Below are 27,347 nucleotides of genomic sequence, written 5' to 3'. Positions count from 1 at the left end.
TCCTGCTTTTGGCCTCTGTTATTCTCTGTAGCGAGGTCTCTGTCCTGTCCTAAGCAGTGATTTCTTCCATCGGTGGGCATTAATGCAGAGAGCGAGGTGCTGTGAGACATGTCCAGCAGTGGCTTTGCCACCCAGGAATAGGAACAGGGACCTAAGCAAGATAACTATGAGTCAGATACAGTTGATCCAGGTCTGAAGGGAGATAAAGTCCCTCACAGCTGACTGTGGGTATGGACCAGACCCACAAATAGTGCCAGAAAAGTATCATAATGGAGACCTGGGCTGAAGAGCAACGGCTTCAGGACATCTGCCTAAGTAAGGACATCTCCACAGGACTGGGTAAGCTGCTTGCTTCTCCACCCAGTGCCAACAGCGCTGCCTATCCTCAAAGCTGCAGGTCAGACATCTTCCCTGGTCATGGGAGAAAACATGTGTCCTATCTGGCTGAAGTATGGCTGCCAGCCAAATATCACTGCCAAATGCCTTCATGTTGCTAATGTCCCTGCAATGATAATGGACTTGAGGCAAATAGGATTCCTATACTGTTCTGGAGCTATCAATAGTACACATTACTGTCCTCCTGTCTCTCCAAAATACATTCCGGTTGTATTCCATCAGGACAACTGACATCGACTTTATTGGGAACATAAACCTGCAGGCAATAACAGGAACAATTGCACTTTGCTGGGAAATGTCTGAGGCTGGCTGCTCTCTTTTAGAACAGAAGGAAGTTGGTCAGAAAAGCTCAGCAGGTTGCAGCAGAAGAAAAGTTTAGTAGCATATGCTCTTTGGTTAAAAAGAACCCGACCAGCTGAGGACAACCATCCTGAGATGAGTATCAAAGTGTGGTGGGTGATTCACAAATCCAGTTTTAGCAAACTTAAGTAAAAATACCAAGTATGGAAAGCTAAAAAACATGTATGGAGACAGCTCATAATCTAGAAAATAGTATCTGCAGTCCTTGTTTTGCTTCCCACTCTTTCACTATTACATGGAGTAAAGGAAGCATTAAAATTCATCCTCAATGCATTGAAAGTTCCTGCTTCTTTCTATGAGTCAGGCTGGCTTTCTTACCTTTAATGTTTTTCAGTATCTTTTTAATCTTTTCCTCTCTTATCTGTCCCGGTCAATAATAATTGATTTCCAGAATAAGAAACCTCAATACCTGAAATAGCACTCTCGGCACATCACAGGCCTTTACCTTCTGTTCAGACGCAATTAGCATCTCATCTCCTCAGTTACTGCATGTACCAGTTGTTGTACCCTCCAATACCCTGTCAGCCAATTTTAGCAGCTGTCACTCCAGTAGGATGCTGTGTTCTGCTAGGAGTGGGGTTTCAGCCCTCTCTGAACTCAATTGGCTATGTTTCATTGCTTTGATTGCTGCTGTATTTTAATAACCAAGGGTCAATCACTTGGCAAAGCAGGCTTTTAAAACACACCCGGACATTAATGCCACCCATTGCCCTGGTAGCAGTTACTAACTACCTCAGCAATCAAGTGCCTTGATGTTTCATAAAGTAAAGGTACTGCCTGGTGTAATCTCAGCTGGGTCAGAAAACAGGGAAGGTGGGTGTGCACGCATGTATAAGCCACAGCCACCTCTTGAGGTGACCAATATCACTCTCTTCTCTACCTCAAACCCCCTGATGCTTCCCTCAAGAGTAAGAGGGCTCCTCACCACCAGTGAAAATGGAGGTATGAAGCCTTGCTTCAGCATCAGCTTGAGCGTCGGTATGTCACAGCCCAGGCTCAACAGGACTCGGACGGGCTGGCCAGATCTTGCCGTTCTGTCCTGACTCTCCCGATACTTCAGGCTCGCGGTGTTTCTGAGCTGAGAGCAGGCATGAGCAGCTCCTCGCTGGCAGAACATCCTGGGGGCTCTCCCACGGCTTCAGCAGAAGTCTGGGTCAGCATCACAAGACACCTCTGAGTGAGAGATTTCCCCTGGGGTCTGAAAGGCACCTTAGAAAAGGCACATGGGAACCGTGTCATTGCAACGCTATTATGATTTAGGAATTAAAGCGCTCAAATGCCAAGACTGCTGGAGTGAGGCTGCAGGCTTAATTAACTCCTGGCACCTATGCCTTTCAGAAGAGTGTTTAATTGGATGATGATATGCTATTTCTCCAGCTTGGCCCTCATCTTGCAGAATACATGGGCCCTGCTTGACCAGCCAGATCCGGGGAGGGTGGCAACAGCCCCCATTGCCTGTAGCCCTTCTGCTACCTACAGCCTCTGTCCCAGTGAAAACAAACTGTTGGGAGGACATCCTGGGTGACATGTTCCTCTTTTTCTGGGTCACCAGCCTCAGGGATGATCTGTGGGCATGCACTCCCCTGTGCTGGCCATAGACAGCAATGGAAAGTGTGCCTGAGAATATGGAATGTTACGGCTGGTCGTGAAGGGTGGAAAACAACGTTCCCAGCAAGACACTCGAAGGAGCGGAGACTTTTGACCTTGACCACCCTGTGCCTCAGACCTCGTCTGTAAAATACCACTTTCTTGCTCCTCCTGAGTTTTGTCATTAGGTCTCCACAAGTCCCTTTGAGCTTGAGGCTCAGTGGCTATTTCTTCTTTCAGGGTGTGAGGGAGCTGAGCTTCAGCCCTGGCCAGGAAAGCTGCCCGGCTCCACACCACCTCGTCCCCCTGCCTGCATCTGCTCACTGTTGTTCCTGGCTTTGAGAAGATGAGCCAGGCCCAATGGCAATGAGACATTTTATTTCCATGGCAGTTTCAAAGCATCCACCATAGGCAATCAAAGGCACACAGATAAGCTTTCTGCCCCCTACCCTGGCCACAGAAGAGCTTCTCAACCAGGGACCAGGGGAGATGAAGAGGTGTTTGGGGGTGTGGGACGGTAACAGTGGCAAATTTTGTAATTCAAGGTCCAAGCTCTGACCTGACAGCAGGAATGATACTGCCTGATAGACTGGAGGACCACAACGGGTGGGGAAAAAACCCCCTCTGATCTGTTTAAAGCTAGCTTAAACTGATGTTGTCCAAAATGCAGTGCCCTTTTATACCATCCAAGGACCTCCCCAGATCTGGGCTGTTTTCTTTGCGGATCTGGGCTCTTGCATCCTTAAATTGTTATCACCCTGCAGCAATACTGCACTGTGAGATACCTTTTGCTCTCAGTTTGCATATATTGTTGCTCTACTTCTGAACAGCTCAATTAGGTCTCCAGAGCTTGCTTGCTTTATCAAAAAAAGCACCGACTATTATACAGGAGTAGAGAAATATTCCAGCTCACAAGTCAAATCACATAATTGAAGTGGTAGGCTAAGCCTTAAAATTAGCCCAGTTCATGCCTGAATAGAGTTCATATCTCACTGGGAACTAACCTTCCTTTCTCTTCTTTGTCTTCATTTTTTTTTCCCCTGCTGCTGTTCGGTTTGGAAGGTGATCTTTAGTAAATACTGCAACTCCAAAGATATCATGGACCTCTTCTGCATTGCAACAGGGCTACCAAGGTAGGTCTCTCTTTTCATTTGTGACATTCATTTCACTTTTGTGGCTTTACTCCTGGGGACAATTTAAAGATGGGTCCCAAATGGTGCATTTACCTGCTACCCAGGCTTCTTTCTTATTCTACTCTACTGGAAGAAGAAAATCGGGGCAATCCAGAGAACACCAGCTAGAAAAGTGCACAAAGCCCAGGCAGGTGTTGAGCCACCTCAGTGCTGGCTGAGTCTGAAGAACAGAGGGGAGTAGAGTAAAACAGAAGAGATATAGTCCAAAAAAATAAAAGCAAGTACATAAGCCTAGCACCACATTTTTGCCCATATTGAGTGAAATGCAACCGTATGTTTAGAACCTGTGTTCTAGGGAAAATCTTGGGGCCGATAAGAAGCATTGGTGATAAGCTTTATATTCAGACACAGTGCACTCTAATCCCAGGTATGGAATATTCGAACACAAAGTATCCCAGCAGAATCATCTTATAGAACATAAATATCCCTAAATCCATTGCCCAGGCCAAGCCTTGCCCTATTTATGTTGTCCAGCAAAGTCCATGCATGTCTCCTGCTGTAATTTCCTGGAGAGCTTGTTTCTCTTACCCTCAACCTGGACAACAGCATCCAACTTAAGTCTATGTTGTGAGGGATCCAGGGTTGGGTGTTGGTGTGTGTCGAGGTGGGAGAGGCCGGCGTGTGGTGGAGGGTGGCATAGTGTAGCACCCAACCACTTCTGCACTGCCTGTCTGGGGTGGTGGTGCAGGGGGAAGGAAGCCCCTTAGTCACATCTAGAAGGGGGCATCTGCTGTCTCCACACAGGCCTTGAGCAGCAGGGGCCAGATGCACAGCAGCATGTATTAAGCCATAGTCTTTACTTTTGTACATACAGGTTTACAACGCAGAAAAAACACGGGGAAAAACAAGCCAATCCTTTAATCATGGGCTTATTGCATAAGTCCAGCTCTGGGGATTGAAATATAAAATTGTCTATATTGACTCAGAATTTGCATAAACTGTGGACAGAATTAATGCCCTTTCCTGTTTATCCTGGCTATTTCCTTCAGTTTGACATTATAGAGGTTAATAACTCTCATTTGCATATAATGTCAAATACTTCCACTACATTACCCAGGAAACTTTGTTTAGCAGTTTTAGTCATTCATAAACAGGGTGTTCCCTCCATATTTGTAATTTTATTGTCATCAGAAGACTTCTACAGAACTGTTCATTTCAACCAGGCTCCTGGAACCACAGTAAGCTTCCAAGGTTACATCTGAGCCTGGGATCATGCTTAGCACAGTATTAAAAAAAAAAAAAAAGGCCCTATATTCAGCAAGAAATTTGTTTTGTTTGCTTTGGTAAAGGAATAACTAGAGACATTCATAACACCAGTAGTAATTTGTATAGTGTGAGTCAATATGCCTTTATGCAACGCACGTAGCATGCCTTTATGCAAACACAGGATAGCATAAACATGAAGAATCAGAGATGTTCACACTCCTGCAGGGCTATGATCTCATTGGCATTACAGAGATGTGGTGGGATGGTTTCTATGACTGGAGTGTTGGAATGGAAGGATACAGGCTCTTTAGGAAAGACAGTCAGGGGAGAGGAGGAGGGGGTGTCACTATCTATGTCGATGGGGGTGGATGAGGAGCCAACTGAGAGCTTATGGGTCAGGATTAAAGGGAGGGCAGGGACAGATGATGTTATAGTGGGGGTCTACTACAGCCCACCTGACCAGGAAGACCGCAGGGACAGATGATGTTATAGTGGGGGTCTGCTACAGCCCACCTGACCAGGAAGACTGAGCAGATGAGGCCCTCTGTAAAAATGAGGAGCAGCCTCATGTTCATAAGCCCTGGTCCTCATGGAGGACTTCAACCACCTCGAGATCTGTTGGAGGGACAATAGAGAACGTCATAAGCAATCCAAGAGGTTCCTGGAATGCATTGATGATAACTTCATTCTCCAAGTGATAGAGGAGCCTATGAGGAGTGGCGCCCTGGTCCTCATGGAGGACTTCAACCACCTCGAGATCTGTTGGAGGGACAATAGAGAACGTCATAAGCAATCCAAGAGGTTCCTGGAATGCATTGATGATAACTTCATTCTCCAAGTGATAGAGGAGCCTATGAGGAGTGGCGCTATGCTGGACCTTGTTCTCACCAACAAGGAGGGGCTGGTGGGGAATGTGAAGCTCAAGGGCAGCTTTGGCTGCAGTGACCATGAAATGGTGGAGTTCAAGATCCCTAGGGTGGCAAGGAGAGTGCACAGTAAGCTCCCTACCCTGGATTTCAGGAGAGCAGACTCTGGCCACTTCAGGGAGCTGGTTGGCAGAATACTGTGGGATAAAGTCCTGCAGGGAAGAAGGACCCAAGAAAGCTGAGGTACTCAAGGACTTTTTTGACTCAGTCTTCACCGGCAAGTGCTCTAGCCACACCACCCACATCGCAGAAGGCAAAGGCAGGAACTGGGACAATGAAGAGTCACCCACTGTAGGAGAAGATCTGGTTCAAGACCATCAAAGGAACCTGAAGGTGCACAAGTCCATGGGCCCTGATGAGGTGCATCCACAAGTCCTGAGGCTGTGAGATGAAGCTGCTAAGCCACAAACCATCATATTTGAGAAGTTATGGCAGTCCAGTGAAGTTCCCAGTGACTGGAAAAGGAGAACCATAACCTCCATTGTTAAAAAGGAAAAAGAGGAAAACCCAGGGAACTAGAAGCCAGTCAGCCTCACCCCTGTGCCCAGCAAGATCATGGAGCAGATCCTTCTGGAAACTATGCTAAGGCACATGGAAATATATGGGGGTGATTGGTGACAGCTAGCTTGTACTAAAGGCAGATCAAGCCTGACAAATTTGGTAGCCTTCTATATGGCTGAAGTGTCTACAGTGTTAAAACATCAGTGGATAAGGGAAGAGCAATTGATGCCATCTACCTGGACTTGTGAGAAGTATTTGACACTGTCCGGCATGGCATCCTTGTTTCTAAATCAGGGAGTGTTGTGGTTCAACCCCATCTGGCAGCCAGAACCACGCAGCTCTTCACTCCCTCCCCACCCCTCACAGTGGGATGGTGGAGAGAATCAGAAGAGTGAAAGTGAGGAAAAACTTGTAGGTCAAGACAAAGGTAGTTTAATAGATAGACCAAATGCCATGCAGGCAAGCAAAGGAAAACAATAAATTCATTCACTGCTTCCCATAGGTGGGAAAGCAGGGCTCCTGTAATGGTTACTTGGGAAGCCATTGCTTCAAACCTCCTCCCCTTCCTTCTTCTTCCCCCAACTTTATATACTGAGTATGACATCATATGGCATGGAATATTCCTTTGGTTAGATGGGGTCATCTGTGCCCCTCCCTACTTCTCATGCACCCCCAGCCTACTTGCTGGGAGGCCTTGAAAAGAAAAGGCCTTGACTGCCTAGCAACAACTGAAAACACCAGCATGCTTTCCTCACTGTTTCTTATCCCAAATCCAAAACACAGCACTATGCTAGCTCCTAGCAAGAAAGTTAACTCCATCCCAGCTAAAACCATGTCAGTGGATTTGATGGACAGATCACTCAGTGGATAAGGAATTGGCTGGATGGTCGCACTCAAAGATATGCGGTCAATGGCTTGATGTCCAAGTGGAGACCAGTGACGAGTGGCATTCCTCAGGGGTTGCTGTTGGGTCTGACCTAATTGGGGCTGTTTAACATCTTTGTCAGTGACATGAACAGAGGGATTGAGTGCACCTTCAGCTGCTGAGTCGATGTATCACAAAACATAGCTTTTTAATAGAAATTATTAGTTGATGAGTCAACAGAATACATGAGTTAGCAGGGAGCAAAATCCGCTCTGAGATCAAAAATGATCACACTTAACATTTTTCCAGAAACATGTCTGGTAATTGAAACAGGGGAAGCATCAAACCTACCCCGTTCTGTGCTTTAACCCTTTCTGCACCAAGGTAAAATGGGCCCAAGTTAGTGTCAGGCCAGGCCAGGAGTGTCAGGCCAAGCAGCAAAGATGCCCATGCACCATATGCAGCACCACAGAATTTCAGGCAGCATTTCTAGGTCAAATAAACCTCTTTGAAACATGCTTTTCAGGAACACAACAATCTCCCTTTTGACGGCAGACAATTGTATGGTATCCATTGATCCGACAATGCCTGCAAACTCAGAAAGGTAAGCCTTGCTGCAACCTGCTCTTCAAAAGTGGGGTCAAGACCAAGGGAAGGGGTGGTGGTTGCCTGCAGATGCCTTTTGTGTGCAGTGGGAGGTGAGCAACTCCCTGGAGGGAGGGAGATGACAGCAAGAATTGCATGCTGGCTTACAACACTAACATCTGCTGGTTTTGAAGATTTTTGCTTGTTGTTAAAGTAGGAGCAATTGTGTGAGGAAAAAATACTGCTTTTAAGTGTTTAATGTAGAACACCTGTTCCCCTCCCACCCTGTTTGCTATCACAGGTGAAATACAAATTGCTTTCTGAGCGTTGCTAACATCAGCCCTCTCTGACTCTTCCAGGTCTCCATACAGAGTGATACCTGTTGCTACTGGGCAGCTCTCAGGTAAAGTGACCCTTTTGAACTGAATTTACTAAAGCTGAATCTGCGAACATTTGCACATGGAAATTACATGGCTATAATGCATGAAAGAAAGATGACGGTGTCATGGTTGTAGCTATGGCAGAATAAGAAGTATTTGATTACAGTGTTCTGGAGGAAAGCTAAAGAAAAAAAAGGTCCCCAGATTTCAAAGTAGTTGAGGATGGGGTGGAATGCCTGGGGTCCAGGGGATTTTCATGGTGCTTAGCTCTGGTCTGACTCAGCACCATTGATGTCCTGGGGAAAGTCTCGCATGGAGCAGTGGGGTTTTTTTCAGGCAACGTCTTGCAGTGTGTTGCTAAACTTGTTCATCTCTCAGCAAAGCTCTGCTGGAAAGCTGAGCACAACATTTGAACCCCCTGTTATTTCCAAATGGCTGAGGAGAGAGCATAATTTCTGTTGTGGGCATGGTAGCTCTAAGTGTAATAAATATTTAAATACACCTGACAAGATTAAAGAAGGTCTCGATGAAAGAACATGTCTGGAACACATTCCCCAGCGTACGGCACCGTTGTACTCCATAGGCAGGACTGAAGTGGCACTTCTACCATTTCTCTTTGCCTGCCAGTGTCATGCTCAGGCCAGCGGCACTCACACACTGGAGCAGACCATTTGCTTGGGGCAATTCCTGTAGAGCATCTGGCTCACGGTTTCTCTCATCTGTGCAACTCCAGTATCTCCTGCCACTCGCCCCAAGGCAGCCTGAGCAAGAGCCCAAGCTCCACTGTGGAGCTACAGGGAGAGGCTGGCCGCTGAGGCAGGGTCTGCAGGAGGGTAGGAGACATCCGCTGGGGACACAGTTTGGAGCAGTAAAATGAGAAAATAGGAGAGAGAAGGGGCAAGAGGTTAAGATTATCTTGGAAATGTACACTGCACAGAAAGAACAGGAGGGAGCCAGGAAGTCTGGGGCTGGAAAAAGTAGTTTGCAGGAATGGGTGAGGCTTTTAGATTTGGGGCAAGGCAGTTTTGCTGGTCCCAACTCCTCTTCTTGCTAATGCTAGTTGAATATCCCACCCCTTCTTCTTGCTTAGGCTCCTGTGTTACACAAGAAAGCATAGTGTCTCACAACTCTGCCTTCTCTTTAGATGGGGAGGTGGAGGGAGCCAAAGCAACTCTCTGAGGTACACGTCTGCTGCAGCAGAAACATCTGTAGGAAAAGGTCACAGCAAGGCAGTGTAGGAGGATGTGCGGAGGAGGCAGTGTGCATGCAGAGAGCAGAGACGAATGGAGAGCAAAAAAAGAGCGAAGAAGCTAGGAAACAAGCAAGAACTTTATCACAGTAAGATTTGTTACAAGCCCATAAACAGGTCCCATGACGATGACTGCCGCTGTTGCCAGAAGGAGGTAGTCAAATCCGAGGGACATACGCAACTGCTAAGGGAAAAGACTCTGTCTCCTAAACCATTTCCTTATTATAACAAACTCTGCTGGAACACCACTCTTCCAGTCCATGAGTATACTATTTGCATTATCAGATCAGAAAGGTGGGGTCTTAGCTGCAGCCTGTGTCTCTGTAGCAGCCAGTGTGAGGAACCAACAGTCATTTCCCCAAGATGGAGAATGACCAGTGAATGGAGCTGATGGGCTCCACCGGGGAATGCCACTCTGTTTTACCAGCTGGGAAGCTGGTCAAAGGGCTTCCTAGAAAATCTGCCTTTTTTTTTTCCTAGCATGAAGCTAAGCGTATATTTTCATAAGACCATGTATGACTTTTCACACTCTCCCAGGGCCCTCATTTTTCACCCCAGTTGACAGCACATGGCTCTGCTTTGTGCAGAGCGCAGCTCACTGTGTCAGCAAGGTCTCTCTTCCCTCCCTGCTTTTTATAAGAAAAGGATTTCCAAAGATCTAAGCTGAAAAGGGCAAAAAAAATTCTGGCAGTAGCTTGCCAAAGCATAAGACAGAGTCCGCTATGGAAAGAGGAGGAGAATTGAACTGAGTGTGATGGAACTAATGTTCCTCAGTATCTGTTTCTCTTTCGCATGGATTGTCATTAATCTTAAGCATTCCTGACATTTTGCTGAGAGTAGGAAGAATAAACAGAGTGGGAAATTGTTCCTCTTCATTAAAAGAAAAAAAAACAAAAAACAGCTCTGTTCTAGTCTTCACTTCTTAAACAATTCTGCCTGCGTGATTCTGCTTCCCAAAGCAATTCATCCAAATACATGCCAAAAAAGAGGTCACCCCAATTTTCACAGCAGTGGGAGGTAATGCACCTCCTTTCAGCAGTATCCCAGGCAGCTGGAAAAGAGTGGTGCACACTCCAGTGGAACAAAGGCTGTAAAAGGTGGGACTGGAAAATGGAATCCTTTGGGAGGAAAATATAAGCAATGGCTTTTATCCAGCAGAGGAGATATCCACTGGAGTCCTGCTAAGAAACCATTCTTCATTTCCTGGCCATAGTCATGGGAGAGGGTTGGAATTAAAAAAAATTATTATTCCAGTGAGCGTCCGTTGGATGCAGCAGCGATCGCCGTATCACCACGGGGTCAGCTGTCTGTGAGGCAAAGGCAGGGGCCCAGCTGGCCGGCCCTGAGCCTGGGGGGCCCTTGTCTCACGTGCTGTCCCTCCTCCCGTGGCCCCAGACCAGAAGGCGTGTGGCTATCCAAGCCCAGCATCAAACCCCTGGTGCCAAACCCTTCCTTCTCTCTGGGGTGTTTAAACTCCCAAGCCCATCCAACGGGCATCTTCTCTCTCCTGACAGGGGAAATGCTCTGTGTCTGTGTCCTCGCAGCGGAACAGGCTCAAAACTCACAAACTGATGGCTGTGCTGTGGCTGTAATTAGTAGGGTTCAGGCACTCTGCTATATTGCTGGAGATGCCAATTAAATGAAAAAATCCTTCTAGCAGCACACTCTTGAGAAATAAAATTGAAGTCTGTTACATTTCTGATAGCGCAGTGAAAGGAGCTGTTTTGGAGCTCAAGTGAGCCTGATCCACCGTGGTCCTAAATGGGGGCGAAACACACACAGGGGCTTTCTTACTGCTCCAAAGTTAGGGCAGCAAAGCACACAGGCAGCTGAACAAGCCCTCAGAGATCTGACCGGGGATGTGACCTGAAAGAGCGTGACAAGTGCCAAGCTCAGACCCAGCCCTCTCTGCACCTGTCTCCAGCTTACTCCGGTGGGTCCACCAACACAAGCATCCGCTCATCCCTGATGAAACGGGTGAGGAAACCCAAACAGAGCAGTGCTTGATGGTGATTGAGGCCAGCACACAGGGACAGCTCGCCACCTGCCACTCCTTCCTCAGCAGCTTCAGCACCAGGGAAGCCAGCCAGCGTGAGAGCCGCTTGGCCGGGCTGAGGTTGTAGGCAGCGGCTTCGCCTCCCACTTCACTTGCAGCTCGGTTTTTTGCCTCTTCAACTAACAAGCTAGCTAGCGAGCATGGAATAAAACCCACGGGTCTACCCAAGGATATTGGTTTGTAGCAGGAGAGCTAGCTCGACCAAGAGCTGTGACCTGTGCAGCTGCCTGCTAGAAGGCCCACATCTTTCTTTAGGAGAAAGTTCTTTACTGTGAGGGTGGTGCAGCACTGGAACAGGTTGCCCAGGGAGGTGGTTGAAGCCCCATCCCTGGAGATCTTCAAGGTGAGGCTCGATGAGGCCCTGGGCAACCTGGTCTAGTTGGGGGGGTCCCTGCTGACTGCGGGGGGGTTGGACTAGATGACCTTTGGAGGTCCCTTCTGACCCAGACCATTCTATGATTCTGTGCACCAGAGGTCTGCGGGGACTGCTTTTTCCCCCAAAATGATAAAACACACAAGATCTTGTGAAGGTTGCTATTGGTAAAGTCACAGAAACTTGTCACTGTGTCTAAATCATATTTGGGGATCTCTCTCTTCTCCTTGTGGAGGCTTATTCATGCTCGCAGCTCAGGCAAGAGGGAAAAGGCAGAGACTGTGAGAGGAAAAAAAAACCCGCCTGCCTGCTGCTCCTTACATGCATCCCACGTGGATGTGTGCCTCGGGACGGGGGCAACTGCTCTGCTGTTTCAGCATTGCTCACGTAAGCAAGGAACTTGGATGCGGCAGCCCAATTTAACCTGAGCTGCCAAGTGAATTTGGCGCTGGGTATGACGTGATCCACAGCCGTGGGCTTGGACTTGAAGCACCCCCCCTTCCCGAGGCTTTTGTCCACTTGCCTGTTTGGTGGTTTTTTGTTTCTTTTTTAAATTCTTCTGACTGACCAGATCCAACCAGACCGCAGAAAGGGAAATACAGACGGAAGCCTGAGCCAGAGGTACAGGCACACGTGAGAAAGAGACCGTGTGGCAGGAATTCGCCAGCCTGATGCTGGCAAGGAAAGGCAGACGCCCACGTCCCCGCAGCCTTGCTTGGCCACAGCAGAAAAGATGCGGGGGAGGAAACCAACCTGTCCCCACCATCCCATGCACTCCCCGCTTGCACATCGTTGAGGCTGGCAGGATGGCAAGGGGAATCGGGGAGGATGGAGGTGGCTTCCTGGCTGTAATCCCGACATGTAAGATGGGAAAGGAAGAGTCACCGCCCAGCAGGGCAGTGTGAAGCAGAGGGTGCACACCAGTGGGTTATCAGCCATCTGTGTCCATGCATGCACAACCTGAGCTGCCCCAGCATGTACCTAGTCCCCATCTGGCAAGGGGAGGTGTGTGCTCCCTGCCAGCTCTCCAGTCCTGCTGTGGTGGGAGCCACAGGAAAAAAATGCTGCCCTATCCCCTCACACCTGCTTTCTGTCCAGACCTGCTGGAGATGGGGCCGCAGGGAGGGGGGGCAAAATGGCTTCTGGCTCTTTGATGCCCCGGCCAAGCTCCCTGTTGAGCTTGGCAGGGGCCAGCAGGCAAGGAGCCCAAGTCCCTGTGCCCGCAGCGAGCGCAGGAATGAGCTGTGGGAAGCCCGGGAATGCCTGAGCTGGCCTGTCCCCTGCCCCACGTTACAGTATTGCAGCATCTTCAGGAGGGGATTTTTCTAATTTTCACTTGTCAGCTCTAAAACACTCTGCGTACTGTGCAAAATCTGACTTGCTGAACACCTGTATTTGCAAATGTTGCGCGTTCATGGTGCCGACAGGGGATGAGCTGAGAAGAGGGTTGCTTTTGGCTTTTGGCTTACTGCAGCCAGGAGCTGGCGACCCTCAGCAAGGTGCACAGATTTCCTCCACCCACGTTACCTGCAGTAGGATTTCCTTTTCCCAGAGGGAATTGCAACAAAACAAATGAAGCAACTGAAGGAAAAGGTAGCTGCGTGCACGTGGGGTATCAGCCCTGCCCAGAGGGATAAAAAAAACGAAGACAGAGGATAATAAAGGGAGTGAAAGGACACCTACCCTTCCTGTTTTTCAAAGGAGTGGGAAAGAGACACTAAATGATGTTGGCATAGTCTCTCCTTTTCTTTAGAAACAGGGGTTAGCAAAGGTCTTCTCCTCAGAAAAGAACAGGGCAAAGAAATGGATCATTGTCTCTTTAAGATGAGACGAACTGCCACTCTTAGTCATATATCTTTACTGCACCCTAGAGTTATAAAAACATACATCTTCGTTTTGAAAGTCTTTTATTACATCCATAAACATCAGATTGCAGCTGACTGTTCCCTGGATGAGAATGTCCTAGTACTCCAAGTGAGTTTTGACAGGGGGAGGGAGTGAAAGTAAGATTGTGGTGGTTTTTTTTTTTTTACTGGAACGGTGTTTATAGGGAACTTGTCAGTCTCTGGCATGCTACAGCCACTGTCAGAGAGCTGAGCGGCACTGAAGTGAGAGGACACGGGTTTCTCTGCTTATTCTCACAGTTGGACTCTGGTACCATCCCAGGTGCTGCATACGGTAAGCTTTCCTCCTGTCTTAAATAGGGCACGGCGTTTGCTTTGCTTCAGCACTTGGGTTTTCAAATGGGTTTTGTCAGAAACCTGAAAAATGGATCTCTGTGAAAAGAACTAATCTCTTCATTTGCTCTGCTAGCCACTCCACTGGGAGTTGGAGTGCAGAAAAAAAGAAAAAAAAAAAAGAGGGAATTAGATCTGAGACTTTCAGAGCACAGAGTGCTTGCTCCAGTTTAGAGGCACAGGGGTAACAGCCAAATTGTTTTGACCAGAAAAGTGAATGCTCTTGACAAGTATTTCTGAAGTCTCTAATACCTGAGGAATTGCAAATCCTTTCAACAGGTACAAGAGCTATTATTTAGCAATACAGTGTGTATGCTGAGCTGTATTTCTGTCTAATGTGTTTTGCCTGGGTGATTGCACTCATGAGGCACTGCGTTCCCTCAGGCAAGTGCAAGAAGTAGCTTCAGAGATGCCGCTGGGGTATTTCTGTATAGCGTATAAATGGGTGTCTGTAATCTGCAGCGTGTATAGGAGAGCATGCAATGTTTCTGTTCCTTGAGCATGAGAAACCAAGAGTACATCCACATTGCAGGCATGAGAACGACTGCAGCACAGTGCAGTTTAAATTAGCTGGTGGGGGAAAGTGGGAGCAATCTCGAGACAGTAGGTCACAGCTCAGCAAAGGGTGATTTATGCTTCCCCTATCTGTGTCAATACAGTGTGGATAGACTGAAAGATGGGAAAAGACTGCTATCGCACTTCTTTCCTAAAGTGTACTGTTCCCTTGAAATCTGGGGGTCTTGTTTTAAGAACTCGTTTGCTTTTCCCTGTATTAATGATTACAATCCTGTGATGGTCTCAGGAAGGGGCTGGGGCTTCACCCACGAAAGGCTGACTTTCCCATGCAGGCTGAAGCAGCCGAGCACTGGAGTTGGCAGTGGGAGGTGAGGAGCTCCTAGCGTGAATGCTCCCACTGCCGCAGCAGCTCAGGCAGCAATGGGATCCCCCTGGGGATCCCTACAGTGGCTCTGTCCAAGTTATGTTCTCAAGGAAAAAAGGGTTGGGAAATTTGTGCCTTGCTGTGTCCATCCCACGAGCCAGGGAGGGCGGACCTTGTTCTGCAAGGACAGGCATTTTGGCATCTCCCATTTGCCTGAAGCTTATGCATAGCAGAACAATCCTTATGAATTTACACCAAAAAATTGGTCTCCAGGATAAAGTAACAGTGTAAATCTGAACGGCAAGTTGGGTTTTCTTGTGTTCGTGTTGTTGATGGGCACTCTGGCACAGTGTGCTGACGGTGTAGAGGCAGTCCTTGTGAGCCAGACCTTTCAAAAGCAGGGGGCGATTCTGGATGTCCCACCCAAGAAATGCAAAAGGGGTCTCCTTTCAAGAGAGTGCTGCCTTAAAACTAGCACCTCTCAGAGATGCAGCACCCCCCAAAAAAACCTTCTGAGAAACCTTGACTGTGATCTGCAGGCAGAGGAAGGCAGGTGAGACAAGGAGTAATTCGCAAACACTGCGAGGGCAAGAACGACTTTTTGGATAAATGCCTCGCCCTCAGAGCTGGAAGTCCGAGGATGCCATTTTGCAGGGGCATTGAGGGTGTTTTCTTTCCTCTGTCATTTTCTGTTATGTCTCCCTTCTATTTCTTTCAGAGAAGGAAGAATTGTTCCAGAATTTATTAGGACAGATTGCCGAGCAGTTCTCGAGGTAAGAAGCCGAACATAATTATTAATTTAGAATGCTATTTCTTTTATCAGCCTGAAGTGAAATTTTCACAAGAGGCAGAGAGTCATTTAAGATCTCTTTCAAATCCTGCTCTTCCTGCCAAATTTAGGGCTGGTACACACGTTATTTCCTGCTGACAGCAATATGGTAGCTTAAGCCAAAAGTGATTTTGGCGATTATCTTTGACCTAAAAAGGAGATCAAGTAGTAAATATAAATGTTCTTATTATGCTCCTGCCCTCTTTGGAAGCAAAAGAAATGCTTCTTCATTGAACAGTCAAATAATCTGATTTGTTTCATTTTTCCTTTTATCACCCAAACATGTCTCTCCTCCAAAAGGATTTTTCAACATCTGTACAGCTGCTTAGTTTATTCTAGCTGGTTTCAGTAAGACAGATCAATTCCACCACAGCTCAGCAAATCACCAGCATAACTCGAAATAAGGAGGGCTTCAGAGCGTGCAGACACCAAGATGCTGCTGTTAGGCAAAGCATTATCAATTTAACTTTGCATCCCTGGGGGGTACAATAACAAGTCACTGCTGAGCGAGGGGTTGATGAAGTGTTGCAGAACCACAGTACATTCTCAGAGTCCTAACAAAATCATTTGTTGTTAATTTTTCTGAAAATAAAGCCCAGGTGTATTTTCTGCTCAAATTTTAGCATTTTCATGGAAAAGTTTCTTTTCCTTACAGCAACCGTGTTGGACAGAACAGTCCTCTGAAAAATATAGGCATTTCTAGCAAAAGTCCTTTATACCTAGCGTAGGTACGACACTAAATGTATAACATTAATACATGAGGGTTTTCTTTTCAGGGTTTTTAAAATCAATGAACTGAAAACGGAAGTAGCTAATCACTTGGCAATGCTGGAGAAAAAGGTTGAATGTGAGTGTCCCTTTCTTCATATTGCAGTGGGAACTGGTGTCTCAGACCCCCCTCCCTGCCGCCTCGCTGCCCTCCTTGCACCCTTCCTCTTTCCTGCTTCTTACACCCCCTCTGCTTTCTCCAATCGCTCATAATTTGGCTGTACCTGGAGCCTAAAAGTCCGCAGGCCAACCCAGGGTGCAGCCTGGGGAAGGCAGGAGCCCATGGTGGCACCCACCAGTGGGGTGAAGCTGAGGAGGGACCATGTTGCAGGCATCCGTGCGCCTCCTGGCCTCCCCTTTGAGGGGCCATTGAGCCCCTCCGCTGCGCTTTGGGCCCGGGGGCCATGTCCTCCTGCTACTGTGTCCCTGAAGCAGGTCTCCACCACCCATCTCCCCATCCCCTACCTCCGAGCCCCCTCACACCCCACCATGCCCTGGCCCCATCTTCCCTCCACCCAGCAAGGGGGAGACCCCCCATGCCTCTGCATGGGCACTCCCCTCACACCCCCGGGGTTCTCACCACCATTCCCCGCTCACACCCCCGGGCCCTGGGGCTGGCTCCTGCACCCTGTAGTTAGTTACAGGAGGGTAACGCAGCTGCCTGCCTTCTGCTTCAAGTTGCCTATTCGCACAGGTGTGTCCAACGCCTTGTCTTGCAGAGAGACTTTTCTCCCTTCGGGACTTGTATGGAAACAGTGGGGTCTGTCTCTTTGCTGCTGACCGAGGCAGCAAATGAGGTTCAACAAGGGCAAATGTAGGGTTCTGCACCTGGGGAGGAAGAACCCCAGACACCAATACAGGTTAGGGGTGGACCTGCTGGAAAGCACTACTGAGGAGAAGGATCTGGGAGTCCTGGTGGATGGCAAACTATCCATGAGCCAGCAATGTGCCCTTGTTGCCCAGAGGGCCAATAGAATCCTGGGCTGAATAGGGAAGAGTGTGACCAGCAGGTCGAGGGAGGTCATTCTCCCACCTACTCTGCACTGGTGAGGCCACAACTGGAATATTATGTCCAGTTCTGGACTCCCCAGTTCAAGAGAGACAGGGAACTGCTGGAGAGAGTCCAACGTAGGGCAACTAAGATGATTAAGGGATTGGAGCACCTCTCTTATGAGGAAAGGCTCAAATTGCTGGGACTCTTTAGCCTGGAGAAGTGAAGACTGAGGGGAGACCTCATCTATGTTTGCAAATTCCTAAAGGGTGGGTTGAAGGGTGATGGAGCCGGACCCTTTTCAGTGGTTTCCAGCAATAGGATGAGGGGCAATGGGCACAAGCTGGAACATAGGAAGTTCCGTGCAAATATGAGGAAGAACTTCTTTAGGGTGAGGAACAGGCTGCCCAGGGAGGTTGTGGAGTCCCCTTCTCTGGAGATTTTCAAGACCTGCTTTGATGCAGTCCTGAGTGATGTGCTCTGGGCAATCCTGGTTTGGCAGGGGAGTTGGACTAGATGATCTCTAGAGGTCCCTTCCAACTCCAACAACCCTGTGATTCCGTGATTCTGCTCAGCACCAAGTCCTACCACCTCCCTCTGCCGGGAAAGGGCCCGCCATGGGGCGAGGCCACTCCCCGCCCCACAGACAGCGGCGCCAACGCCCAGGCCTCCATGGACAGGCGGCACCTGGAACAACACCTGAGGAAATACAGCCGCAGGGCCACGCAGCGTCTCCTGGGCTGCAAAGACGGCGGGTTCACCCCCGGCTGGCCATACTGGACTGCTAAGCAGCATCAATTTCCTCTCTTGTTCAGTAAGACAACCCTATTCAGTTACCGGGCAACAGCCCAGTTAACTTGATCTGGTTAAAGAGCTCCTTTTCATTTTTTTTTGGTTTGTTTTCTTCTGTTTTGTTTTTTATCTTTTCTCCAAGCAGCAGCTGGCTTGGTGTTTGTCAGTATGTTGTGCAGAACGCAGGTCCCGGAAAGGCAAGGAGGGGGTACGGATAAGGCACTGTCACCCAGCACCATTTTGACACCAAAGGCTACATCCTCACTGAATCGCAGCATTCCCGTCAGGGGCAGGCAGGGTCTCCCCCAGCACTACAGCTGCAGCGGGAACTTTCTCATCCGAGCTGGCTGGGGAAAAAAACAAACAAACAAACAAAAAGTTTCTAGTTCATAGAAGAAGTTGTTTTCTTGAAATTTCCCCTGACCAGAAGCTACCTTGACCTTGCAGCTGCTCAGTGAGACTGATGGCTTTGTCAGCAGGGAGAGGAAAAAAATGTCCTTATTCGAAGAGCAGCTGTAGGGGAACCCCCTCCAGGGGCCACCCCAGCTGCAGGCTCCTGGTGTGGTGGGAGCCCTCTGGCAATGTCCATGGAGGGGGTACCCCATGGCATGCCCATCCCCAGCACAGACCTCTGCACGGAGCCCGGGTAGCAATCCTTCCTAGTCTGCTTGGCTGCAGTTTACCCAAGGCTCCGCTAATTTATTCTTTTGTCCAAAAGAATTAAAAAAAAAAAAAAAAGAAAAAAAAAAGAAAAGAAAAGGGAAAAAGAAATAAAATTAGTTCAGTCACCCTGCATTTTCTGTGAAACTTCTGACCAACTCCAGTCCTCAGGGCTAAATGCCAGGGACTGAGGAAAGCATTCCCGTGGGTCTTCCTATCCCCTTGGCAGCCCAGGCAAGCAACTAATCCCAGCCAGCTAGGGGCTGCTTTCGGGTCTCCCCAGTGACCACCTGGAATTCCTGGCTGCGTCCTGCACACATGCTGCCTGTCAGCACTGGCACGGTGGAGGGAGATAACGAAGATTGGGAGATAATGAAGGTTTGCATGCTGCTGCCAGCGGGGAAGAGTTGTGCGCTATGCACTCTCCGGCGCTTTGTTGCTGGTTTAGGGAACTGCCGTGCCATGCAGGTGAACTGAATTCACAGGTCCCCAGACAAGGCTTCTTTCTGTAAGTGGGTCTCACTGCTGATGGAAATAGCAGAGGATGTAGCAATATGCTGCCATTCTGCCTGAGCGCTCACGATCCCTTCTCCAGCAGCCTCAGCCTGTGGGAAGGAGCTCCCTGGGTTGCCTGTCTACAAATGCGCCCATCTGCTCGAAATTGGACTTCCAGAATTTGCAACAGTGCCAAATCTGAAACATTTTGAAATAATCTTGGGCTTTCATGTTTAAGAAGCAAAACTGTGAGAGAAAGGGAGTGTCCAGCCTCTGTTACCGAAGCTGGGCTCCCAGAGGTTGCTTTAAGAGCTGTGCTTCAGTGCTGGATTCAGCCCAAGGATTTCTTTAGACAGCACAGGGTCTTTTCAGAAGGTATTTCTTATTGCAGAATAATATAATCGGCCCTTAATCAGTGCACATGACAAAGCCATTTATCATTTATGAGCCAAACGTGAAAAGAATTGTGTTTTTTATTTTCTCCTACCTCCTTCAGAGATCCCTTTTCCACCACTTTCACATGTGACCTCCAGGATTTCTTCCCCAGAGGGGATATGTGCGCGGGGATAAGTGCTCATGACAGCTCTACATCTGCACCTCACATAAAATGTTCTCAGCTTCCTTCCCGTTACTGTCTAGAGACCGCATTACAGAGGTGTGTTTTCAAGGAGCCAAATCTTTTAACTGATTTTTAAATCCCATGTAAAGCTTGTGACTTGACTTACTCTGCTTCAATGTTCACACAGCATCCCACACATGAATAAGGGAAGCTGGCAAAAACCCTTCACAATTTGTAAGCATCTCACATCTACCTTAAGAAAATAATTATGTAAATTTTCTGGTCCCCTGGAGAGGTTTTGGAAGAAAACTAAAAAGACGCAATACAAAAAATTGCTCAGTGCTGCCATTTTGCACTGTAACTCCTCTTCTCTCTGCAGTTGCCTGCCCCACTACTCTGTTGGTCTGATAACTCTGCCTTGCTCCCACTGACTCAAATAGGCACTGGCCACCATTTAGACAGTTTGGCAAATGGGCTACCCACGAACTTCTCCCGGATGAATGCACCGGGGTGGTACATCGCAGCGCAGGGGCTGCAGGTCAGCTGCAGCTGATCATCTTCAGTTGAACAAGTGCCCAAAAAAGTGCAGCCAGATATCCAGAAGGAAGATATTGAATAAGCAGGACAGCATCTGGCCTATATCATCACATTGTGATCACCCAAAGAAATTGCTTGTAATTATGCTAGAGGAAAAAACATTGATCTGGAAATGGGATTCTTAAGTGAGGGGTATCACTGTAATCAAGTATAAATCAAAACCTTTTCCCTTTCCTCTCCTAATATGTGGCATTTTGGATTCAGTTCATAATACCTCTCTGTTTTTCCCCTTTCCCAGTTCCAACAGCAATCTTTGTTGTTACTAGCATAAAGAAAACAAAACTGAGGTCTCTGCTTATCTACAGAGTTGTGCCCTTCCAAGGCAATTTTTTATCACTTACATGCTACCCTCCAGATAAGTGTGATTTTGACTATTATTTTCTAAGAAAGTCACTGAATACTGATTGTATGATTCCACATTCCGAGTTCCTTGAACCACGGCTTGTCCGTGCAAACAATGAGTTCAGTAAACAAATGAGCTGTGAAATGATTGCATGTGAATGACATGTACTTAATAAATGGTGCTGTATTACGTCCTTGAGCACGCTGATAGTTCAACAAGAGGGAAAGAGAAGGGAGAATATTCTCATACTCGCACTGCGTTAGGTTCTCACGGCTGTGTGGAATGAAGTGCATTGCTGCATGAACAGGCAATCAAACTTTTTGCCTCATGGCTCTCATCATTACATACAGAGGGGGAATATAGGATTTTTTGTGCTGTATGCAGAAATAAACTTTGATTACAAAATTGACTGGCAAAAAGAAGTGACAGGTTTTCAATAGTTAAAAAAAAAAAAAAGAAATCAATCATTAGAGCAAAACTTTTCAACATTTCTCTCTCTCCTGCATTTTCACTTTGATTTCTCTGTATCTAGCAATGCCACTCAGAGCTCCTTAACGCTCTGCATGAACTTTCAAATTAAAACATTTTATCTTAATGGGAATTCTAATCGTATTGGGACGTGTTCGCTGAGCTGCGCTTATCAACCCATCACGGGAGGGGGTTTTTTTGCTCAGGATTTCCTTTGATTCGTGTTCTACAGCAGAGAAGTGGAGGCACTAGAACCGCTGGCTGCTGCTAACAATTGTGGAAAAGCTGAGACGTTATAGCCGTTCTGTGAATTAAAATACTATAGCTATTATCTAAAATTGGCAGCAGAGAATTCCTATGGGCTTTGAAGATATATCGCTTTGGCAGCACCTGCATATGTGAGAACCGGGGCAGACCGTAAGAGCTTGCTGGCTCACTGGATAACCCCACTGTTAAAGCCCTTTGAAATTTTGCACAATTGTGAAATGAGATCCTTCGACTTTCACCATGGTAACACCCCTGTTGTTTTCCGTTGTTGACAGTGGAAGGCCTGAAAGTAGTGGAGATTGAGAAATGCAAGAGCGACATTAAAAAGATGAGGGAGGAAATGGCAGCAAGAAACAGCAGGTAAGTTCTGCTTTGGACCTAAGCAAAGAAATAAGCATCTGGTTACAAATCCTAATGCAACGTTTCCGTAGAATTGAGTTACCTTCTGGGCTTAGAGGTAGAGGAACAAGGAAACCAATAACCATTACAGACAGTGGCTTTAATTTAACGTTTAAAGATTTATAGCCATTCATCTGTTAAAATAGCTCGGACCGCAGGAAAAGAGAAAAAGGTCTTGCAACAGAGAGTTATTTTGCACCATACGGAATGGGAATTCTTCATCCAGATTTACTAGGATAGAGGGAAAGGGAAAGGAACTTCTGCAAAGTGCGGTGTTTGGTTGGGAACAAGCTAATGCTCAGATCAGGTCCAATATATTCTGGAAAAATATCAAATAAATATGTAGCAACTCTTCTAATTATGATCTCATGCTATGATAAAATATCCATTTCAATTTTAAAAAGAAATTGGGAATTTACTTTGTAATTCAAGGGCTCACTGGATTGTGAAGCTTGGTTTCACTGTAATTAAAACAACAGCAGAAAAAATTGCATTTTGTACAATATATGGTCTCAGCTGGAAAGTGTGCCCCCTGTGTCACTGAATTACCCCATTAGGACAAACCAATAAGCACTGTGAGATTATGAATACTTCTGGGAAGATTGCTGAAAAGGGATATACCGTAGTGCTCAAAGTGTGGGTGAAGAGGATTTTTCTCAGCAAATGTAACTCTGCTATCTTGACAGCCTCTCTCTTTTTCTTCATTTGGGGTCAAATTCTCTGACCTTTAATCAAAGTTATTTCCTATTGAGGGCAATGGGAGATTTGCTAAAAGAATTAAGCTTTATAATCACTCACTTTTATAAATTTTGCTATCCAGATATGTCAGGACGCACAGTGTTAATACATCCCTAAGGCCAAATTCAGCTGTCGTACTAGCATAAATGCGGAATAACATTATTAACCTCAAATCTGCTCCAGATTTATACCAGTAGGACGTACTGCGGTTTGCCCTGTAACTTGCATCATTTCTTGTTCAGGTGGGAAAGGAAAACTCATTAGAAAAATCAGAGCTCAGACTGGCAGCAAATGCAAAAACATGTACAGTGATTTGTGCTGGGTGTGATGTGAATAACGTGTGTGCCCGAGCATGAGTCTTCACTTTTCCTCAACTGCTGTAGGGAGCTGGGAGAGCTGCATGTATGAGCATAGTGACGCACGGGCAGATAAAGAATTAAAACAACAACAAAAAAAAAGTAGTTGTGGCAACTTCATGGTTGCCCAGTTGCTGCCACACACACCAGGAAGTATGAGACTGTCCCAGCAGCAGCCGTGACTCATTCCCGTTCCAGATCTTGTCACCTTACGATCTATATTTTGTAGTATAAACAGCAATCTGTTAACAAGAAAAAACAGGAATGGGGAGTGCTATGTCTGCCCAGTGCAGCCAGCTCCAGCTGAGGTGTAGTCTTTCCTGGGGACTTGTGGTGAGATGTAACAGCCGCCAAAAGCCAGAGACCAGCATGGAACATGATGCTGGAAAGCTGTGGTCAAGACTGGTGCAGTTCTCAGCAGCAGGTAGCACTGGGCACTGCAGCCCAAGCTAGCTTGCTCTGAGCTCACACTGTGTAGCTGCTTTTGCTGAAGCAGGAGCCTAACTTGCTCTGCTCAGCATCACTCTGTGCTGTATCAGTGTGGCAGCTACCTGTCACAGCTCTTCTTGGTTGTCTTGAGCTGGGTCTTCTTCTTCGCAGCTGCACAAAAGCTCCTCCTCCTTGCACAAAATTCTGCCCACCATTACCTGTACCCTAAAGGCTTGGGTCTCAAAGCAGTAGCTAGATGTGGCTAGGTTTAGTGTATAACTAGGGGTGGCTACGAACACCTCTTTTTGCTATAAGAGGAGAGGATGCTCCTTGGTGGCTGGCCATTAAGATGGACCCCATTGAGAGCTGCTGAGTTATGAGCTGTGGCTCCCTATTTCTGAGTGACCACCGCTCCACAGGAGCCACGCTGCTAGCCCGCAGTGGCCCCAGCCTGCAGGTGCTTCACCCCAGAGTGGCTGAGCAAGCTCTCTCCTATGGGCATGAGATATGTGCATGCTGTGGGGGAAGTGGAAATGGTTTTGCTTCTATTTAGACTTGTCATCCCTTGTGCAATGTCATTTGCTAGATAATGCGTTATAGTTGCAATTAGGGATCACGTCTAAATTTAATTAATGAACATAAGTATGTGTGAGTCCATTTATTACTTCAATATCACAGTGTACACAGCTGTATTCTTGTATGTTTACATATTCTCATATTTGCTGTTACATTACCAAACAACAGAATAAGGGCAAACAGCTAGGTTTATAAAAGTCATCACGCACTGTGAATTGTGTATCTCCTCTTCAGAAGAGCAAAGCAGCCCCACTTGCATCCCCCCAGACTGCTTTTTTGCTAGTCTGCTTTTTGTGCTCACCAGTGGCAGATGTTAATAACATTATAGTGTCATTTAAAATCATGATCATTTGCAAATAGGGTTTTACATTTGTTAAGGTCTGATGCCTCCTGGCTCTGGTGTGTTCCCCAGTGTGGTAGCATCAAGGCTTCAATGTCTTTCTACAGCTGGGAACTAGAGACAGTTGGCTGACCCTCAGCTAACCCTGGACACCAGCTCCAATTAGGGCAAGGAATGCCCCAATCTCACTATTTTTATCCTAGTAATACCCCTCACAGTGGAGTTTTGAGGAAACAGCTTTAGAAAAGATTAAGACAGCTTTTCACCAACTGAGAATCTCCTTAAACAGGGCAGGAAAAGGCAGCTGGTGAAAGCCAGCTGACCACCATGAACTGTAAGATGACATAACTTTGGTAGAATTCAGACACCACCACCAGAAATTATAGCAGACATCAATGTTGAGAAGAGAAAAGAAAAGAGACCTGAACCAATTCACAACAAAGAAGAGAAGCACTAAAAAGAAATGCAATACAGAATATGCAAAATAATTTAAAAAGAGAAAATACAGTTAATGCAGTACTTTGGTTCACTTCTTTTGGGGTTTTTCAGCTTCATTTGGCAGGAGGCTCAAAAAATGAGACAGGATAATCCAAATGTTAGGGATAAATGCAAAGTGCGATCTGATCAACCTCACATGAGTTATTAAAGTCCATGTCACCAACCACCTGGGAAACATGTGCTGAGTTAAAGTATCATGATTGCCACCGGTGACACCACAGAGCTCTTAGTTTTATTGTGCCCTCTGTGACTGTAAGGCAAGAAACTGCTCTCACACTGCGATGCAGCAACCTAGATGTTCTGAAAAGGTTGTAAGGCTGGTATGCACCTCCCACCACACGGTCCTCTGCTCAGAAGGGATAGCATCAGCTTGGCTCTTCCACATGCAGAGGAAGGAAGAGTAGAGAAGTGGCAGTGGGTGCTGTTTTTAATAACCAGGTGAGTGTTAATTACCTGTAATTGTTGTCAGCAGCTCCCTTCCTCCAGGATCAGGGAGCCAAGCAGACTGTGTCTGCCAAGCCTGTGCCTTACTGCTGTTGTCCCACCTGAAGGGGAGCAGACAAGATAGTCATGGCATCAAAATGGATGATCTTACCCAAGCTTTTACAAGGCCTGGAGCTGGGCTGCAATCAGCCATGGGCTCAGCGGATGCCTACACTAGTAAATAAGTACAGGCATGCCAGTGTCCATGCTCAGCCTGGTCCCTGGAAGGGCTCTGCCATCCTCAGACCACTATGCCTGCCACAGACAGCAAGGAAAGGAAAGGAAAGTTACTTGGTTTAAATAGAAGTGATTGGGTATCCATGGATACACACCTGAAGATATAGGCTCCTCACTTGAATTCAAATGGATGGAGAAGGGGCAATGAGGGTGTTGTACAACTGGAGAAAATGCTAACGAGTATCACACTTTTAAAGCATTTGGACACCACCACATTGGAAAGGGAGAGGTTGAGGAGTGGGGTAATTCTCCAAGCAATGCCTACTGAGAGATCAGAGTGCTTCTGGCATTTTTTGAGGCACTGTGATTCTGTTCTTACAATGTTAAGAGCTGAATATTTCATTTCAGGACTAACTGTCCCTGCAAGTACAGCTTTTTGGATGAAAACAAGAGGCTGACTCCCCGGCGGGATGTACCATCCTACCCAAAGGTACCACTCAATGCTTGTTCTTCCCAGAATCCTACCACGCATTTGCCATCTTGACAAGTGCTGGTTTAGAATTCATGACTTCCTAGCCATTGACCTCCTACTTATTCTAAATCCACATCCTGATCCAAAATCCCTTGAAGCCAAGGGAAAAATCTGTCCTTGCCTGCAGTGACTTAAAGTTGGATCCTCAGTAGTCTTTAATACTTGAAATCTCATTAGTGTTTGAAATGTTAATGAACATTTTGCATTCATCAACATTTAGTGCTCTTTTGTCTAGTTATATTTGTTTATTCTCCATGCTCACAGCGAATAATCAAAAATAGCCTATAATGTTGTACTCTAATTGAAAATAGTGCTGCTGCCTGTTTTCTCCTAATGGATTATTTTTTAATTTAAAAACTAATTTATGGGGATGCTTCACCTAGGGAAACAAAGAGAAAATGCGACATTGGATTCTCTCCAGAATGATTCATTGTCCCTGTGAAAATGAGTTAAGTGTATTTTCTAGAGAAAACAGTAAAGCTTAAAGAAAAATGTCTACTGGACAAGTACAAGCACAAATCCACAGTGATGAATGAGACCGAAATCATGAAGCCCACAGGATCTGTGGTCCTAGCACCAGCAGTCTTTGCCCACAGGAATTTTTTAAAGCTACCAGATTATGTCTGCTCAGTGCCCAGCTCACACCTTGACAAAACACCAGCTCACAAATGTGCAAATCATAGTTTAACAGTAGGCATTTGCTTGCACACATTGAAGCTGGCTCAGCCACTCTGAAGTTCATGTGGTCCTGTGTGATGCAGGTGTATGAAATGAACACACATCGTTGCATATTTGTCTTCAGAGCCTTATGTAGCAATGAATTATAAGTTCTGCTGTTTATTCTGCTCTGCCTAGCAAAGTGACCTCTAGGTCTCTGAAGCAGACATCATGAGACTGACATTTCTTTTAATTAACTTTTGCCCAAGAGGCTTGTGCTCCTAATGCTAACACATGTTTTCACAAAACATATTATTTCTAAGCCAGATTTTTTCCCTTAATAAGTATAGATGTCAGATCAAACTTTGATGTACCACTATGATATTAAGATCTTGAATTGACAAGCGCTACAAAGAGTTGTACTGGCTGACTGCAGAGTAAACTGGTAGTTTGTATTACTGTATTATCCCTAGACCAAATCTCATAGCAGTTTTGGTTTTAGGAGTTTAGGTTCTGTTTGACAGATTTGCAAAATTTGTTATCAGTTGTCAGGTGCTGGATTTGTCCAGTGTCAGTGAAGCTAGGAAGTGATGAGTACA

The 27,347-nt window shown here is 46.7% G+C and overlaps 1 protein-coding gene across 5 annotated transcripts in view; it reads left to right on the top strand.

The window, feature by feature from the left end:
* PDE9A (phosphodiesterase 9A) overlaps nucleotides 1–27,347 on the top strand; it is a 54,657-nt gene that overhangs the window by 9,374 nt on the left and 17,936 nt on the right. Inside the window, exons 2-8 of one of the 5 annotated variants that reach the window (XM_014938275.1) lie at nucleotides 3,406–3,476; nucleotides 7,561–7,638; nucleotides 7,979–8,022; nucleotides 15,513–15,567; nucleotides 16,400–16,470; nucleotides 21,839–21,923; nucleotides 25,968–26,049. In XM_014938275.1, coding sequence (XP_014793761.1) covers nucleotides 3,406–3,476; nucleotides 7,561–7,638; nucleotides 7,979–8,022; nucleotides 15,513–15,567; nucleotides 16,400–16,470; nucleotides 21,839–21,923; nucleotides 25,968–26,049 — 486 coding nt within the window. Of the gene's footprint in view, nucleotides 1–3,405; nucleotides 3,477–7,560; nucleotides 7,639–7,978; nucleotides 8,023–13,703; nucleotides 13,856–15,224; nucleotides 15,348–15,512; nucleotides 15,568–16,399; nucleotides 16,471–21,838; nucleotides 21,924–25,967; nucleotides 26,050–27,347 lie in introns of those variants that run through there. The other 4 variants (XM_014938280.1, XM_014938276.1, XM_014938277.1 and 1 more) reach the window with 4 other exon arrangements.

This window comes from Calidris pugnax, unplaced genomic scaffold (genome assembly GCF_001431845.1).
Source record: "Calidris pugnax isolate Ruff unplaced genomic scaffold, ASM143184v1 scaffold25, whole genome shotgun sequence".
NCBI lineage: Eukaryota > Metazoa > Chordata > Aves > Charadriiformes > Scolopacidae > Calidris > Calidris pugnax.
This window is presented reverse-complemented; position numbering and strand designations above follow the sequence as displayed.